The sequence below is a fragment of the Rutidosis leptorrhynchoides genome, chromosome 8, assembly GCF_046630445.1.
Source record: "Rutidosis leptorrhynchoides isolate AG116_Rl617_1_P2 chromosome 8, CSIRO_AGI_Rlap_v1, whole genome shotgun sequence".
NCBI lineage: Eukaryota > Viridiplantae > Streptophyta > Magnoliopsida > Asterales > Asteraceae > Rutidosis > Rutidosis leptorrhynchoides.
In genome coordinates this window covers 121,663,933-121,683,728 of record NC_092340.1, presented here as the reverse complement: position 1 = coordinate 121,683,728, position 19,796 = coordinate 121,663,933, and the positions used below count along the sequence as shown (strand labels likewise).

Sequence of the window (19,796 nt, the reverse complement as noted above, 5' to 3'; positions counted from 1 at the left end):
ATAAGGCCGGTGGGCCGTTGCAAATGCACCCGAATACCCGATCGGAAAGCAGAACCTAAATGCGGTATCAAATGCCCCGAGTCTGTGACCCATCCTCGGCAAAATCACTTCCTTTTACCTACTGAATTAAATTAAATTAAATTAAATTGATCAAAAACCCTAACCCTAGAAAACACAAGAATGAATTAAATTTTCCCCCTTTTCACAATTCTAACTATATCTCTTACATCAAATTAGAAATATGGATGCTCCTGATAGCTCTCTTGATTTCGACAGAACTGACATTTCTCCAATGGTATCAATTTTTAATTTTGGTTTTTCGTATTTGTCATTAATCGAATTATGACGATGATGACTCAATTAGATGATTTTAATGTGAAATTAGTGTAGAATTTGGTGTCTGATGTTTAATTTCTTTTGAGTTTGTCATTGAATTTGTATTTACTAAATGCAGCTCCAAACTAGGGTTAAAGGTGTGAGATTTTGTCAAAAGATTGAAACTTTGAATGTGTTTTTGTATAATTAGTGTTGAATTTGGTGTCTGATGTTTGATTTCTTTGGATTGAATTTGTATTTACTAAATGCTGCTCCAACTAAGGGTTAAAGGTGTGAGATTTTATCAAAAGATTGAAACTTTGAATGTTTTTTTTTTTTTTTTTTTGTAAAATTAGTGTAGAATTTGGTGTCTGATGTTTAATTTCTTTTGAGTTTGTCATTGAATTTGTATTTACTAAATGCAGCTCCAAACTAGGGTTAAAGGTGTGAGATTTTATCAAAAGATTGAAACTTTGAATGTGTTTTTGTATAATTAGTGTTGAATTTGGTGTCTGATGTTTGATTTCTTTGGATTGAATTTGTATTTACTAAATGCTGCTCCAACTAAGCTTTAAAGGTGTGAGATTTTATCAAAAGATTGAAACTTTGAATGTTTTTTTTTTGTAAAATTAGTGTAGAATTTGGTGTCTGATGTTTGATTTCTTTGGATTGAATTTGTATTTACTAAATGCAGCTCCAAACTAGGGTTAAAGGTGTGAGATTTTATCAAAAGATTTAAACTTTGAATGTTTTTTTTGTAAAATTAGTGTAGAATTTGGTGTCTGATGTTTGATTTCTTTGGATTGAATTTGTATTAACTAAATGCTTCTCCAACTAAGGATTAAAGGTGTGAGATTTTATCAAAAGATTGAAACTTTGAATGTATTTTTGTAAAATTAGTGTTGAATTTTGTGGTTTTGCCCCAAATTTTCACCTTCTGTATTATATTATACATCCCAATTAATTTAACAGTGGTGATTTTTTTTTTATTTTTTTTGTTTTGTTTTGTTTTGTTTTTTATTTTTTAATGATTTAAAAGCATAGTGATGATGATTCGATGGTGAGCAAGAGAAAAGAAGTTACAAGTCATGAACTTGAAGGGAGTAGTAGAAAGAAGAAGAAGAAGAAACAAGGCGGTACCCCTCGTCCCTCTTGTTCTTGGGTGCATTTTAGGTATCTTAAACACATTGTTTAGTAGTTAGTTAGATACAATATTATTTTAATTTAATACGAGTATTAACAATATCAAGTTTGGATTTTTTCTAGCCGCGAGTTCATCAAGGAGTACAGTGCTTCCCATCCTGAATCCTCCGGTCTGAAAGCTGTAAGCTTGCCAGTCCTATCTTTATTTATATCTATTGCAGGCCTAAAGATTATCAAGAAATATCATTCAAATTAAAAATTAGTAATTGTATTATGTTTTAGGCGACAAAAGCAGCTTCGGATGCTTGGAAAGTGATGACTGTTCAAGAGAAAGAAATATACGCTAAACGTGCTCGTGAAGTATGGGATGATTACTTAAGTTCTACTCCTGCGCGTGAACCAAAGCCACGAAAACAGGCCAACTTAGTCACAAGGTGTTCACCAGGTCGTTTAGTGAATGTGATAAAACGGTTTAATCCGGAACAACGAGAAGCTGTAAAAAGCATCGGGTTTGGTAGCCTTCTTGATCTTAAATGTAGAACTTTGCGACGTAGTTTATGTCTTTGGTTATTAGAAAGATTTAACACAATTAGACGTAGTTTAGAGATTTGTGGTAAACGTATCCCGTTGTCCCCACGTGATGTGGAACTCGTAATGGGATTATCAGCTAGTGGAAAAGATGTTGTAAATTCTGGGCCCGATGATTTGGTAGCCGATTTAAGGTTAAAGTATAACGCTTCGAATCGAGGGATTTCGGTGCGATTTTTGGAGGAGAAATTAGGGGAACAAGAAGCAGGAGACGAGTTTAAAAGAGCGTTTCTTTTGTATGTGTTGGGTACACTTTTGTGCCCTACAGCAAGGCTAGATGTTAGCCCTTCGTTTCTTCACTTTCTGACAGATATGGACTCCGTTCATGAATACAATTGGGCTAAATTTTTACTTGATAAATTAGTTAGAGAGGTATCTCGTTTTCGCCAGGGGAAACAACGTGCAGTGGGTGGTTGCCTTCTTTTTCTTCAGGTGATTGAGATTTTTCTTTATGTTTTCTGTATTGTAGAGATTATGATCGAGTCGATTTGGGTTTTTTTGCTCTCTAATGGGTAATATTAACAGTTATTCTATTACGAGAGTGTTGCTATTGGTGGGCCATGTGAGCTTGGCCCGGTTGTTGTTCCATGTTTATCAACGTGGACCGAGGAACATATTTCCGAAAGAGAAAAACAAGAGAAAGAACTTGGTGGTTATGGAGCTGGAGAGGTAAGTTTTTTAATTTTTTAATTTTAATTTTTTTTTTTTTAATTTTTTTATGCAATGTGAATAGAAATATAGAAGGATATTATAATTAATGGTTTTGCAGGTGGTTTGCAAAGAGAGGGGTCTTGGGTTGAGTTTGTTAGGTGACAAGGCCAATGTTGATCTGCTCCCATTAAGAGACGTTGATCGCATTGTTCTGGCTCGACATGAAGAAAACCCGGTATTTATTTGTCCAGTGATGACAATTTTAACCCATTTACGTATAAATGGATAGATCTGGGTTATATTTTTTTATCGCTAACAGCTCAAACTGGTAAATACCACATAGATTTGGTTAAAACGGAATACGGTGAATGTCTCTTAAAGTGTCATATAAACGCGTAAACTGTTCTAAATCATTTTATTTGAAATTCTATTTTGTAAGAAAATTTATCATATTTGAGATGCTAAATTATACTCCCCCGTCCAAAAAAAACTGTCACTCTTACTATTTCAGTTTGTCCCAAAAAAATTGTCCTTTTCTCAAAATATCGTTAAAAATCAATAAAGCTCTCATTATTTCTTTTTCTATATTTGTAAATGTAAAAGTTAAATATATATTATATATCAAGTATTAAATTGATATGAGTATTCATACCAAAAAATACAACGCTCTTTATAAATCGAAATTAAAAGCCACGCTGCTATTTTTTACGAAACTTAAATTTAGTCACCAACTGTTTTTATTATTTACTCTTTATCAGTTACCCTAATTAGATTTTTTTTTATTTTTTTGGGTAAGTGAGGAAACCCTTCTATGAAGGAGCACATTGGCTCCCCATAGAAGGTAAAACCTCGGGTAATCAAGCCCCCGAGCGTGAGACCTGGTAATTTTTTTGATTTAATGAAGTGTGACATAGACAAATCATCATTATATCATAAATCCAATGAATTTTGCAAGGGGACAGTAATTTTGGGACGGAGGGAGTATATGAGAATGTAAACAACTTGGTTAAAGAAAGTGGTTTAAGTCAAGGGAACATGTTTTGACCTGTACACAATTGCCCGTTTTGACCCTACATGTATTACCGATTTTGACCCATTACCACCCTCATGTTTTTTGCCTTCCCTTAAGTCATCATAAGAAAGTTGTATTCTAGAATTTAAATGTACAATTGAGTAAGTAAATCTTGTGTTGATGCAGGGCAACCTTATGATCGGTTACAAAGACGAAACTAATCTATCAACTAAGATCGAAAGTTACGGGTTCAGCAACACATTGGATTATTCAAACATTATAGATCACAACGAGGACATCACATATGACCAAAGTCAAACCCCATGCCCTCTTCCAAGCTGCAATTTCACGGGTCATTTCGAACACCTATCGGATCACTTCACGACAAAACACTGGGAATTGGGTCGTCGGTTTCATTACAATTGCCCGATACTAGTATCACTAGGCATGGACGAAACGTTTCTTGTACTTCAATCAGACGAAGACGGGCTTCTTTTTTTACTTAATAAAGGAACTGAAAACATAGGCCATACTGTTATGGTTACTTGTATCGGTCCAAGTTCATCTAATGAGCATTTTTTATATCATCTCGTTTCAGAACGAGGAAGCAGCTCGTTAAGATTAAAGTCTTATACACAATGCTTACCTGGCAGAGTTGACGGGATTCCTCCTTCGGATTTTCTTTTGGTTCCGTTCGGGTATTTAAATGCGTGTGGGGAGCTGAATTTGGAAGTTTGTATATGTAACTCATCTGATTTAATTGGAGTCAGATCTTAAAGATTTGCAAGCAAGATCATATTTTTTGGTTTAGGAAATGTATGTAGTAGGATTATGATTATGATTGTGTTTTCTTTTTTAGTTTTCCCTTTTCTCTTATTTTGATTTCATATCTGAAACAATGAAGTATTATATATAAGTGTTGGAAATACTGATTGATGAAGTTATCTGAATATAAATTATTAAATGTTGCAATTACTAGAAATTTGGCCCTTTTTTGTTAATTGTTGGTCATTTATTTTATTTATTTATTTATTGTGAAAACATCATATGGTTTTCACGCAATATTTCGAAGAGATTGTGAGACTGCACAGGTGAAACTCGTCTTCTTTTTCACTCTTGAGTTGCGTAAACAATTGAATGCTGAACTGTATATCTTTTTGCTTGAATTTGAAGTCCGGTTCATATGGTTCAAGTACAAAGATGAGGTCAGAAATACAGGAACTTCAGAACTACTCAACTTTAAAGGTATGTTAACTCTGATGCTATAGTCTATATTACTGGCTTACTGCATATTTGGGTGTTTTTTGTGTGTGTGTGTGTGTGTATGTGTGTGTGTGTGTGGGTTGGTTCATACATCAAGTAAATCCTGCATTTGGTAGCCTATAGTTAAGTATCGAATTTTGTTTCTGTCCAGTTCATATGATTCAAGAACAAGGATGAGATCAGAAATACAAGAAATTCATAATTACTCAACTTTGAAGGTATGTTAACTCTGATGCTATGATGGTCTTATTGAGCTACTTATATGCGAAAACTTCGAAGATATTTTTTCTTATTCTGATAAGTTGGTTCATACATCTAGTAAATCCTGCATTTGGTACCCTATAGGCTATAGTTAAGCTTTCAAGATGACTATGATGAAAAGGGTTATTTAGTGGTCCTTTAATCGAGCCACACGGCATGGATAAAACGTTCAAAGTGTGTGCGTAAATCCAGACTATCTCCACTATCCAAAGTCTCTTGTTAGGCATCGAATAAGCAGACAAAATCGGGTATAAAGAAAGATAGATTCTGTCAATGGAATCTATGAGCTTTTCACTTTCTAAAAAAAACCTTTAGTCCCCTCCACAATAATAATATTCCCCACGGTTTCAAGACTTGCATACTTTTCATCATTAAGGATTTGCCATTAGATTTACCTGACTTTTACGAAGTAATTAGCAAAGATGTAACGAAAAGAACGACAACTTGAAGCTCATCATCATAGTTTTAGGGACTAGTAATTTGTCTAGGGGGCAGTTTGTTTATACAGAATAGTTGAGGGTATTTAAGTAATTGAAGTTAGAACCACAAAAAAAACATAAACTTTGATGCAAAGAAAGGAATAGAGCTAAAAGTAGTATCACATCTTCATATCAGCATCATTTTTAGGCAGCTACATTATAACTTTTGAATGTGGTTGTGGTTTTAAGTCAAGATGATACAACGCTCAAAAAATGGACAAAAAAGGTGGATGCAAAAGTTAGTAATACGTCCAAGGGGGTGTGTTTATAAAAAGATATACCTTTGGTAGGCATACAAATCAATTGGTATATTTGTAGTGTGTTCAATTATGTGAACCACTAATCATTTATGCCTATTCCACGATTAGGTCGAGGGTTACCTAGTAACTAACTAGTGTGTACTACTAAAGAAAACTAATAATAGATGGCAGTTTCGACCCGTATTTTTTTAAAGTGTGTCGATTTGGGTTATATTCTTTTTCCTCTTGCAGCCCATATGGAGTAAACTTAGTTCAAATAATAATGGAGTAGAAGTAGATTCTGGAGAAGGTCAAACGGCCGGGTCAAAAGTCTTCCAACATGATTAATTTTATTAAACCGCATAAATTGTTCACTATATAATCCGGATTATTATATGTATTATTACTCTCAGTTATATAACTGTTTAAGGATATTATATTATATTATACTTATATACTCATCCCCATGAGATTTTACTATTCACCATGATATAAGCGTAAATACCCTCAACTTTGGGGTATTTTATTTAACACAAATTAGATGACCTGTTTTTATATCTGCACAAAATTTATGAACTATACAAATCCAGACCATTCTTGCCGCCTCTATAAACGATGATGCTACTGTTTCATGTACACCCAGACCATTTTTCATTGTATTAGTAGCTAATTAATGTTAAATAAAACATATCACATATTTATATTGAAGAAATAACGCAGTATCTATCTATACATTATATAAAGTGCTTGATGATAATCATACGTGTCAACTTCTGGTTAATTTCTGTCACGTGTCAACTCCTCATTTACTCTTGTCACGTGTCAGTCTATCATTTATTTTCATATATTAATTAAATTATTAGATTTTTAGTTTAATTTAATATATAGATTTCATTACCTAAAATATTATATTATTATATTATCATATAATAATATATTAATATAATATTAACTATAAATGTTATAATTATATTAATAATATTATTTATTATATATTATATTATCATTATTATAAAATTGTTTTAAATGGTCATAAATAATATTATTATAAACGATACATTGATATAATAGTAATATTGATAATATATATATATATATATATATATATATATATATATATATATATATATATATATATATATATATATATGGGCAGGATCAATGGGAAAGTAACCAATCGGGGGAAGCGGGGGGAAGTAAATTTTTTTTTCTTTTCGTTTTTTGAAAAAACTTTGTTCACGAACATTATAAAATGGATGAAAATATGAATATTTAAAAAAGACACTTCGTGATGAATGTTATTATTTTGGCGGGAAAACGATCGAAAAAAATAACATTCAAGATAATATTGTTCGTGAAGAATGTTAACGTGTTTTTCTTCATGTTTTGTGAAGTAAAATTTAGCCCGATTTAGAGTTTAGGGTTTAGGGTTTAGGGTTTGGTGTTTTGGGTTTATTCCATAAACCCAAAACACCAAACCCTAAACTCTAAACCCTAAACTCTAAACTCTAAACCGTTCGTGTTAAAAACCCAATCTAATTTCTAAATCTAAACCCTAAACCCTTAATTTCTAAACCCTAATATCTAAACCCTATAAACCCTAATATCTAAAACCTCAACATACGCTCGAAAAACACGATAATTGTTATATATTACTTCTTCGAGCGTTTTTCCGCCAAAATAAAAATATTTATCACAAAGTGTCTTTATTAAATGTTCATATTTTCATCCAATCTATAATGTTCGTGAACAAAGTTTTTTCAAAAAACGAAAAGAAAAAAAAATTTGCTTCCCCCGATTAGTTATTTTCCTCTTGATCCTACCACTATATATATATATATATATATATATATATATATATATATATATATATATATATATATATATATATATATAGGCAGGATCAATTGGGAAGTAACCAATCGGGGGAGCATGGGGAGGCAATTTTTTTTCTTTTTCGTTTTTTGAAAAAACTTTGTTCACGAACATTATAGATTGGATGAAAATATGAACATTTAGAAAAGACACTTCGTGATGAATGTTATTATTTTGGCGGGAAAATGATCGACAAAAATAACATTCAAGATAATATTGTTCGTGAAGAATGTTAACGTTTTTTTTCATATTTTGTGAAGTAAAATTTAGCCCGAATTAGAGTTTAGGATTTATGGTTTAGGGTTTAGAGTTTAGGGCTTGATGTTTTGGGTTTATTCCATAAACCCAAAACACCAAACCTTAAACCCTAAACCCTAAACTCTAAACCGTTCGTGTTAAAAATTCAATCTAAATCGTAAATCTAAATCCTAAATCTAAACCCTAAACCCTAAATTTCTAAACCCTAATATCTAAACCCTATAAACCCTAATATTTAAACCCTAATATTTAAAACTTCAACATATGCTCGAAAAACACGATAATTGTTATATATTACTTCTTCGAGCGTTTTTCCGCCAAAATAAAAATATTTATCACAAAGTTTCTTTATTAAATGTTCATATTTTCATCCAATATAATGTTCGTGAACAAAGTTTTTTCAAAAAACGAAAAAAAAAACTTTGCTTCCCCCTGTTTCCCTCCGATTGGTTACTTCCTCATGATCCTACCACTATATATATATATATATATATATATATATATATATATATATATATATATATATATATATATATATATATATATATATATATATATATATATATATATAATCGGGAGCTCAATGATCAATATCGTAGTGTAGTGAGTTTGTACTAAAAAAAACATATACAATTAAAAATGTACGTAAAATATTATTCTTAACGATTAGTTTTAAACAACTTTTTAAGGTTCATGTTTGGTGTTTTATCGATTATTTGTCAATTAAGTTAAAATGATTTCAACAGAAGGGCTCATAATTTATGCGTTATTATTCAATACTAATGCTTTCGATATAAATGTTATCAGTAATAAATGATTGTTTTTGTTGTAATTGTATTATACAGTTGATAAATATCAATACTAACGTTACTGACTAATAATTTATACAAATACCGTGCAACGCACGTGCACATAAAACTAGTATAAGGATCTTATTGTCTATTAATATGGTAGTATACTTGTACTAATATTCTCGTATTAGTTTAGTAATTAATTATGCATATACAATGATATAGATAGAATCTATGGATATCATTATTAATACGGTATGTGAGTTTGAATTTGTTTCCCTTTTTTATCTTGTAGAGAATTTAACTTTTTAAACAAAAAGTACAAGTAATAAGTATATATAGCCCCATGCCATGTGTGCCAATTTGTACGCTATCTTACTATGTAAGGAAGTAAAAGAAGACCTTGCATTTTTAAACAATTAATTCTCCAAAAAAGAATCATTAAAAGGACTGTGCCTTTTTACATAAACCAAATACTCTGTTTTGATTCTGTACATATACATTTCATTGTGTTATTGATTAATACTGATTATTGTTGATGTTTTGTACGAGAAAAAATTCGCTCTACTCGGGTTTTGAATGTTCTGAAATTAAATTGGCTAGACCGAGCGACACAATTTTGTCTACGAATCAAGTACAACATATTGGATTGTGCAATAGCGTAAGCATATTTTTAATTATCAAATACTTACCAGAACATTGCTTATGAATATTGACGACAAGACTGTTTTTTCCTTCTCATTGACCGGTATTCATTATTGGTAATAGTTAACAACTGAAGTAAGAAAAATGGATAGAATCTAGCAATAGAAGCTTATTCTTGTGGGTGCGTAATATTGGTAATTAGTATTCAAAAGGGCATATGACCCACATTCAATGAGTGGAAATCAAAGCAACAAAGAAAGCATTTAACAACACTTTCTATCATTAAAAAACTTAAAGAAAAGCCATTTTTGAATGCTCAATTGATTTAACGTCACTTGTAACTTGTGGTCCAGATCTATTTTGAAATTTGTTCGTGCAACCCATCGTCTTTACAGAATGAAAATGAGATTTCATGTTTATACCTTTATGTTAAAATTAATTAAATTAGGCAAAATTGTAAATCCATGATTGAGTAGACCTCACATGTTAGTATATATGTTGTTTTTATATAAAATGAAAGCTACTTCATCAAATGAAAACAAGATAATCGAAAAGACTTTGATTGTTGATCGTACTCGAGTTAGATGGATGTCCATTAGTGATAAGGACCTCACATGTTATGTTATATACTCTGGATATTGATATATGCTTCATATATTATTTACGCATATATATTTATACTTGTGAATTGACGAAGTATTAGAAAAGACGTATCATACTTTCCTCACACAGTCAGGGGCGAAAATATGTAGTCGGGGCACCTGACCCTGGTGGATTTGTAAGTTTTAGTGCCAAAATTTAAATTTTTCGATTTTGCCTCTGTGGATTTGTTTTTTTACCCAAAACCCTCTCTATTTTTCTCAAAAAAAGTTGCTACGCTTTTAAAAAAATTTCCGCACCGGATGAAAAAAATTTCTGCTTCCGCCACTGCACACACTAATCTTGCAATCTATTTTTTTTATTTTTATTTTTTTTTCATTTTTGTCATGTAGCGTTGTTTCTCATTGAGTCATTGTTTATATTTGACAACATTGATCATCTCCTTGTATTAAATGTCAATCGTTCGAGGATTTCTGAAAATATACAGGTTTAATCCCTAATTTAATAACCCAAAACTCTAGATGCTATATGCCTAAACCATAAAGAAAACAAACACAAAGAAAATAGTCAAGCACATATATACTTTATAGAACTAAAATGGTCTGGTCTGTCACAAATATTCCAGTTAGGCCACGGACATCTGAGTAAAAAATACCTCCGGGTAGCTTGAACACATAAAACTTTCTCCGTTTACATACTTAGATTTGTAAAAAAAAAAAAAAGTTTCATATGACGCATATTCTAATATTGAAGCATAAATTTTCTGAGTGTAGAAACGGTTAAAACTCGAAATTACTCCTCCAACTATTAAAGCCTCTGTAAATAGGAAAGGAAGTTATTACCACATAGGTAAATATATTTGATATCTATCTTGTACTTAAAGTTACTTGCTCTTTTATAAATACCAAACAAACTACAAGTGCATACCATCTATACCAAAAGCTACCTCCATTCATCTCTATCTTTTGATCACACCCTCTCTCCCTCAACTGTTTGTTACTTCAAATAATTGGTAACAACAAAAATGGGAGCACTTGAATATCTATCAAACTTCTTTAGCGTCACAAGTAGCAGAAGCACAAGTAGAAATAGAAGAAAACCATTGCAGGCATGATGCATACTCATCTTTCTTCTTCTCTCTTAGCACATACAATTTCTTCCTCATTTTACCAAAATTTCTTATCTCTTGTGCTTTTGTTTCCCAGACTGTTGAAATAAAAGTCAAAATGGACTGTGATGGATGTGAAAGAAGGGTCAAGAATTCTGTTAAATACATGAAAGGTAGCCTTTCTACAACTAATTAACCCTCTCTAATCACTATTTAATTACATATCTTTAGTACATCTTGACTAAATTTAATTTTAAAAAACTCCAAAAAACCAAATTTTGGCAGTATTGATAACTACAAGTAGTCCCAAGACAGCCTATAGGTTGGTGTCCTGATATCTTTTCACATAGCGTTATATTTTGTGTGGCTAGGTAAAGGGTCAAAAACAGTCACAAGATAACATGTTTACGCCGTATAGTAAAAATATTGTTCTCCCTGAGTATCCTAACATGGAAAACCTTATATGTTTAGCATAACGTCACATTTTAAGTACCGGTCATGTATGTAATTTGAGGTGAACTAAGTGACGGATCTAGAATTGGTAGTCACTTGTGTCACCGGTTACAACCCTCAAAAAATTTCTTCAAGATGTCTTATTTTAATGGTGTCACTCAAAAAAATGTACACTATCGAGTGGTGTCATTAATTAAAAATCCAAAAAAATTCTCGTCGCGTATTTCAATAGTGTACCGTGCAACCACTGGGCCTATAGTAGATCCGCACCTGGAGAACATATTAGTCTTGAAATTTTGTATGAATTTCTAAAACTGTTTTATTGTTTTTTGTCATATCCTGATATAATTTAGGAGTGAAGACTGTGGAGGTTAACAGAAAGCAAAGTAAGGTAACTGTTAGTGGAAATATTGATCCAAACAAGGTTCTAAAGAATGTCAAAAGCACAGGAAAAAGAGCTGAATTCTGGCCGTACATACCCTACAATTTGGTGAGTTATCCGTACGCGACTCAAGCGTATGACAAACGGGCTCCTGCGGGCCATGTTAAGAACGTCGTTCAGGCTGTCTCCGTCCATAATACCACCGATGAACAGATGGCCCATCTCTTTAGTGACGATAATCCTAATGCTTGTTCGATTATGTAATCTCACTATAGCTAATTATTAACTTTGTTATCTATTTTATCTTTTGGTTGTAATATTATGAGATGTACGTTAGATACTATGCGTTGTTTGCCATTCGATATAATATATATGAAAACACCACTTATGTGATGACCGCTAAAAGTTTAAAAATTTACTAACGTTCAATCGAATAAAACAGATAAACATATAAGGTTTTTCTAGTTCAGGTTATCAAGGTTTGAACCTGAAACCTCTTAAGAGTAATTATGAACTCCAGCCACTGAGTTATCGATGGTTTGAATGACATGACGCACATTGTTACAATAATTGGTAGGCTTGTAGAAATGTAATTTTTTATTGTACACAAACACAAAATCTAATATGATGCACCGCACAAAAGAATCCAATAAAAGTGTAGCCAACTTTAGTTCGGGTGACCTTTTATTTTTGCAAAAGAGACTAAAAAGCATCGACGCGACAAGATTCTATTTTTCTTTTCCAAAGTTTACTTAAAAGGTCCATTCTTTATTTATGCAAAAAATTTAGTCAGCCTTCAAAACGATACTATGAGTTAGAAACTTTGAATTATGTACCCCTGTTTGGTGATCAATTATTAAACTATAATTTAGATGATTATTGGTCTAGTGGTACCACAAGTATCAAAGTAACACTCCGGAAAACCAAATTAGAATTGAGTTCGATTTTAAACGAAAATGATACTGACCTAAACTGAACTAACCCAAAAGTAAAATAAAGCCAAATTTAATTTCATGTTGGTGGCACAAGTAAAACCGAAAACCAAAATGAATTGAGTTCGACTTCGGTTTTGATCTTGTTAAAACCGATTTTAATTTCCAAAATCAATTTGATACTTATTTGCATATGATATGAACAAGCACTCTATTAAAAAATTGATAATAGTATCATATCAAACAATTAAATTGATATGGTAACATATTCGCTTATGGGTAGATGAACATGTTCCCGATTTCCATTCCAGGAATGACTGGACATTGGCTAGAAGACTGGCATGGGACGAAGGATTAAAAAGAAAAGTTATACGTCATTATGGTGGCTCATTTGTGGATGATTTGGAGGTACAAGAATTCAGTCGCTTTTGAAGGACGCTCGTTGAAGAAATGTGATTTTTTGACTCTATATATAATTTTGCTTTTTGTTGTATTAAATATACATGTAAGCTTAATTTAAATTGGAATTCCTGGCTACTCCATGTACTACATTAATTTAATTCTTAAAGATAATCTTAAGGACTAAGAGTTGTCATTAAGATTTTTCCTTACTAAAATTGATAATTGAAAAGGTAAAGAACAATGCTATATTATTATTTTTTTCTATTCTTTCTAGCATATTATTTTGTTTTGATTTCTTTTTCTCCTTATTAAAATTTTGTTACAATTTTTTCATTAAATTTTTTATATGAAATTTATTTGTATAAACTTTTTTTTTTTACTCTAGTATAGTACACATGTATCTTTTTAATCTTTCATTGATAAAATGTTTGTACCCATTGTCGATATACAAATTCTAATTATAAATTTGTTGAGCGAAACCATTTCCTGCAACAACATACGGGTCATCTCTTATTGAGTTATATATATTGAAATACTTAAATACATAGACCTTTCATTATAAATAGCAAAGCAAGTAATCATTGTTTTAGAGATCTTTTAATCAAATGACTTTTTACTCATGGTAGTTTGTGTAAAATTAATGTAAGTTCTTTTTGCATTAGCTGGACCTGTCAAAACAAGTATATAAAAATGTTATTTAAAATTTTGGGTCTTCTAAAATTCCGACATATGTTCGACGGGAGCTCTAACTCATGTGAATCGAAAGGGGTTTATCATCGATGAAATTTGAAGTCACGCAACACATCATAGCAAAACATATTTTTATAAGTATTGAAAGGGAGGTGATACTCACACACCAGTTTTTGATCCATACACACTTTTTACCATAGTAGTTTGTGTAAAATTAATGTAAGTTCTTTTTGCGTTAGCTGGACCTGTCAAAACAAGTATATAAAAATGTTATTTAAAATTTTGGGTCTTCTAAAATTCCGACATATGTTCGACGGGAGCTCTAACTCATGTGAATCGAAAGGGGTTTATCATCGATGAAATTTGAAGTCACGCAACACATCATAGCAAAACATATTTTTATAAGTAAATTGAAAGGGAGGTGATACTCACACACCAGTTTTTGATCCATACACACTTTTTACCATAAAACTTACAATAATAACCTTCAATTTATCTTGGGACTTGAACCTTTTATTATTATAAGTAAGGACATAATAGTCAATTAGGTGTGTATGGATCAATATTGAGTGTGTGAGTATCATCCCCTAAATTGAAAACGCATAATATAACTATATAATAAAGTACAAAGCCTTTCCGCAATAAGGCGCGGGCCCATCAAAACCAGTTAAGAATAAAAATTACTTCGTGAAAACAGAAAGATCGAGTAGGATGCAAAACGAACAATATAATTATCGGCACCCATTTTAATCTCATGTGGGTTTTGCTTACACTGAACCTAACATTCTCATTTAAATATGTCCTGTTCTTGAAATTAGGATTTATAATATACGGAGTATTTAATTTAGAAACTTACTCCTTTTAGTAATCTTGAAATCATTGCCCCTAAGAAATGCGATGTCAAAGCTTTTTAATTAACTTTCTGGTGATGGAATTAATTAATTCTTTAGAATTTGTTTAACGGGAAACAAATCAATGTTTAATTTTAAAATTTGTCTCTCTTGGTCTAAACTACTACTAGTATTATTCAAATTTCAAATAAAAGCTCACACAAAAACCACCAAATGTAGTTGTTTGAGTGTACAAACTTGAGGAGCAAACTAATGAATTTTCAAGGCCCAAAGTAAATAATAACCACTATATGGACTATTTAACAAAAGTTGTTAGTTCTACAAAAAATGTCACAAGTATGCGAAATAAAATTTCCATTATATAATTTGCAAGTCCCCTTATACACAGTTAATCTACTAAAACATGTCAATTCTCATAATTAACAACTGAAATTAACGAACTAATCAGCTGAAATTCACGTTTTTGACATACCAAGAACGCTATCTTCACTCGAAGCAACATCTTTACGAGGACTTTCGGGGATAGGATTCCCATTTTCGCCGTACAAAATCTTCCCCGAAAACTCTAGAGGCCGACATCTTTCTCCCATAATGATCGTTCGTTTCCAAACCGCCTCTTCATCATCATCATCATCTTTATTATTATTATCATCGTCATCAACTTTCCTCCACGAAATCATCTTAGCCATTAATAACGCTTTACTACTAATACCACTTCCTAATTTGGAAAGTCTTGGTTTTTTTTCGCCTAATTGAACCGTGTTTTTTTCTCTTTTGAATGTATCCGACCTCTTGAAATTACCATGCGAACCGCATAGAAAACCGACAATCGATAAGACCGATATAATCCCGAGTAAGACTGCAAAAAACGCGATGCCAGGAAAGGGCAATATTGGAAATTTTATAGAAAGTGGTCTAGCCATTGTATACATTTGATTTTTGAAGAAGAGATGATCATATACATATAAAGAAGGAATTAGATAAATTAATGGGCCATAGTTTGTTGGTTTGAATGGAGTAGTCGTTACGGTAATAATTGGTCCGAAGACCCCATGTAGTGGGTCAAGTTAACTTGGCCCGTTAATATCAGCGACCAAATTGACTGAATGGCACTTGGTGTTATCTATCGTGTCTCACGGGGTGAGTTGACTTGACTTGACCTGTGTCATCGACTGACAATTTATTTCCAGGCTATGGTAGCTTTGTACGACGCATAACTCACGTCTTACTTTGTCCGTTAGCTTGTTTGGTTTCATGTGAATGTCGACTATTCATTTTGTGTTGTTTCTAATAAATTATCCAAATACTAATATGATATGATATAAGTTAGTTCACAAAGTTCATTAATTATAATCAATAATTCCATTATGTATTTTGGTAAAGATCTGATTAAGAAGACCAAAACATTATATCGTAGATTGATTATATGCTATTAATGGTATAAAGTTAATATATAACGATAACACCTGTCCAAGCTACGAAATTTGATTCCTCCCATATATATGACTAAAAAAACTGCTTGCTTGCTTTGAAAATGAAGATAACTGGTCGGTAAAGCTTTCAAGCAAATATACAAACAGCTACACTCATCTTTTCATAGTGATCCTTTACCTCATAACTTATACTAGCATAAACAATCTTTTTTTTTTATTGCGATTGGAATCACTCGAGGGGGACTACACTCATCTCCCGTTTCGACTCTGCCGATGCAGCGATAACAACCCCGCCCCCATCGCTGCCCGGGAGGAAACCTTGAAACCGATTCAAGGGCACGGCCAAATAAACCTCCCTCCCCTTTATAGCATAAACAATCTAATATACGCATTATAAAAAAAAATATACCTTAATAGTGTGCTTCAAGTATCATAACTCTATAAGCATCTAATAATAAAAAGACATGGAGAACATCTCATGTAGTTTACACAAATTACGCACTCGGTCACTAAATTTTTTTTCTCACACGGACAATCCTCTCGTCGTTCTGCCATTTTTGTGTGTACAGTCAGGACCGATGACTAATGTAAAAAAAATTGTCAACTCGCATCACATGTGTTGAACATAAGGGTAAATCCGGATCTATGTTAGACTCAAATTTCATCCACATGATGATGACATAATTATATTCAAATTTTGCCTCCTTTGTTTGCGTCTTCAGTGCCATGCCATCTTTTCTTGCCTTCGGCCAATAGCATATCGTCGGTGGTTCAAAGGAAACCTCCTTCTTCCTCCCTCATCTTCTCTTATGTCAGGTGGTTTCACGGCTTACTCGTAATCCATCTCCACGATCGGGTTTTAAGGTTTCTTTCAAGTTGTTTGGTTTCAACCAACGATGTTAGGTAGTAGAAAAAGTTTCAAACCACTGAAATGTCATTTTCGATGTTATCATCGGTGTTTCATGCGGTAGGGTTTTTGGTCCGATGATTTAGACTTTTAAGTTTTATGGTTGGTTTCTCATCTAGTTTAATGTTTTTTCGGTATATTCTATTTTGGGAAAATTGTTTGAAAATGCTTCGAATTTCCACCAAATTACTATTGTATGCATTCAACTTTGAGATCTCCTATTGTATCCATTCAACTATTAAAATTGTTCTATTGTGCGCATTATGTAACTTGTAAACCAGGTATCCGGTAAATATATTGTATAAGTTCGTGCTTGGTCCCTCAACTTAACTCCCGTTAATTTTTTTCGTTAAATCTTATCTAATCCTACCATTCATTTCATCATTTTCAAGAACATATTCATCTCAAAAATACATCCATCTTCAAAACACCTTTATCACCAATAATTTCAAAAACACATTCATCACCGTCACCACAAAAACAATCACCCAAATTAAATCCTTTTTAATTTTTAATATATATATATATATATATATATATATATATATATATATATATATATATATATATAGTGGTAGGATCAAGAGGGAAGTAACCATTCAGGGGGAAGCAAAAACTTTTTTTTTTGTTTTTTGAAAAAACTTCGTTCACGAACATTATAGATGAGATGAAAATATGAACATTTAGTAGAGACACTTTGTGATAAATGTTTTTATTTTGGCGGGAAAACGCTCGAAGAAGTAATATATAACAATTATCGTATTTTTCGAGCGTATGTTGAGGTTTTAGCTATTGGGGTTTAGATATTAGGGTTTAGATATTAGGGTTTATAGGGTTTAGATATTAGGGTTTAGAAAATTTAGGGTTTAGGGTTTAGATTTAGGATTTAGATTGAGTTTTTAACACGAACGGTTTAGAGTTTAGGGTTTAGGGTTTAGGGTTTTGGGTTTATGGAATAAACCCAAAATACCAAACCCTAAACCCTAAACCCTAAACTCTAAACTCTAAATCGGGCTAAATTTTACTTCACAAAACATGAAAAAAAATGTTCATATTCTTCACGAACAATATTATCTTGAATGTTATTTTTGTCGATCGTTTTCCTGCCTAAATAATAACATTCATCACGAAGTGTCTCTTCTAAATGTTCATATTTTCGTGTGATCTTGATGCCGGAAAAAAATTTCAAAAAAACGAAAAATTTTTTTTTTTTGCTTCCCCCCGCTTCCCCCAGATTGGTTACTTCCCCATTGATCCAGCCCATATATATACATATATATATATATATATATATATATATATATATATATATATATATATATATATATATATATATATATATATATATATATATATATATATATAGTGAAAGGATCCTGAGAGAACTTGACTAGGGAGAGAACCCATAGCACCATGTTATTTCACTTACATCCCCATTGTATTTCAATCTGCATCTTCAAAAAAACAAAATGCATGATCATTACAATAGATTCTTTTTAATTTCTCATTCCTAAACCTCAATCTAAGCCTCGATGCTCAACAATTCCAAAGATTTCTATCAGATTCAATGATTTGCAAATTTTGTTCATCGTCGGTCAAACAAAAAGTCAACAGACCGAGTTCTCTGGATCATTACAGCAACTTTTGGATCAAATTGTTCATAGATTCGAGTTTCTCTATGATCATTTGAACTTCTGAGCACTCCTTTTTGATTAAACACATCATTTAAATGATGGATTTTCGGATCTAAGATTTTTGATTGAAAAGTGAGAATTCAAATTGGAATGTCAAACTGAAGAGGTGTTAGACGAGTGTTAATGAGTTCCATTGCAACAAGTTTCATAAAGGAATCGAGGCCTGAAAGTGATTGAATCGAGTTCTCAATTTTTCATGTTCATATTCAAAGAACAATCTGCACGAAGATTGGGTTCAATCTGTACGAAGATTGAGTTCAATCTGCTTACAGATTGAAGATCAACCTGCAACAGATTGAATGTCGTATGTTGATTCCATCTGTTCGATCAATCTGCACATGAAATAAGCTCAATCTGCAAGCAGATTGACCCAATCTGCACGCAGATTGAAGGTTAGTCTGAAGGTGAGTCGCTGGTTCTCACTTCAATCTGTATGCAGATTAAAGAAAAATCTGCAGATCGAAGGTGGTTCTTTGGGTTCTCTCCTACCCTTGGTTCTCCATGGATCCTCACCCTACATATATATACATATATACATATATATACATACATATATACATATATATATATATATATATACATATATATATATATATATATATACATATATATATATATATATATACATATATATATATATATACATATATATATATATATATATATATACATATATATATATATATATATACATATATATATATATATATATATACATATATATATATATATATATATATATATATATATATATATATATATATATATATATATATATATATATGTTTTTTATGTGTGTCGACTCAAAAAACAAAATCACTAAA

The 19,796-nt window shown here is 31.7% G+C and overlaps 2 protein-coding genes across 3 annotated transcripts; both read left to right on the top strand.

Moving 5' to 3' along the window:
• LOC139862396 (uncharacterized) lies at window positions 1-4,645 on the top strand. Of its 2 annotated transcripts, none has more exons than XM_071850994.1 (7): window positions 1-295; window positions 1,360-1,488; window positions 1,582-1,639; window positions 1,741-2,478; window positions 2,572-2,715; window positions 2,816-2,932; window positions 3,896-4,645. In XM_071850994.1, exons 1-7 carry the CDS (start codon window positions 246-248, stop codon window positions 4,484-4,486), a joined length of 1,827 nt encoding a protein of 608 aa, XP_071707095.1. In that variant the 5' UTR covers window positions 1-245; the 3' UTR covers window positions 4,487-4,645. The 2 variants fall into 2 exon arrangements, with proteins under 2 accessions (XP_071707095.1, XP_071707094.1); XM_071850993.1 differs by having other exon boundaries at window positions 1,355-1,488.
• A 6,426-nt stretch (window positions 4,646-11,071) lies between these two features.
• Window positions 11,072-12,457, top strand: LOC139862197 (heavy metal-associated isoprenylated plant protein 21-like). Its single transcript, XM_071850756.1, has 3 exons — window positions 11,072-11,228; window positions 11,326-11,401; window positions 12,035-12,457. Exons 1-3 carry the CDS (start codon window positions 11,145-11,147, stop codon window positions 12,325-12,327), a joined length of 453 nt encoding a protein of 150 aa, XP_071706857.1. The 5' UTR covers window positions 11,072-11,144; the 3' UTR covers window positions 12,328-12,457.
• Window positions 12,458-19,796: the final 7,339 nt, after the last annotated feature.

Bases quoted from the DNA above. Each gene is read 5' to 3' on its own strand.
- LOC139862396 (XM_071850993.1), top strand. From the start codon at position 242: ATGGATGCTCCTGATAGCTCTCTTGATTTCGACAGAACTGACATTTCT. The intron at 1,489-1,581 runs GTATCTTAAACA...GATTTTTTCTAG, and splicing joins TGTTCTTGGGTGCATTTTAG to CCGCGAGTTCATCAAGGAGT. The intron at 2,933-3,895 runs GTATTTATTTGT...GTGTTGATGCAG, and splicing joins CTCGACATGAAGAAAACCCG to GGCAACCTTATGATCGGTTA.
- LOC139862197 (XM_071850756.1), top strand. From the start codon at position 11,145: ATGGGAGCACTTGAATATCTATCAAACTTCTTTAGCGTCACAAGTAGC. The intron at 11,229-11,325 runs GCATGATGCATA...TTTGTTTCCCAG, and splicing joins ATAGAAGAAAACCATTGCAG to ACTGTTGAAATAAAAGTCAA. The intron at 11,402-12,034 runs GTAGCCTTTCTA...GATATAATTTAG, and splicing joins TTCTGTTAAATACATGAAAG to GAGTGAAGACTGTGGAGGTT.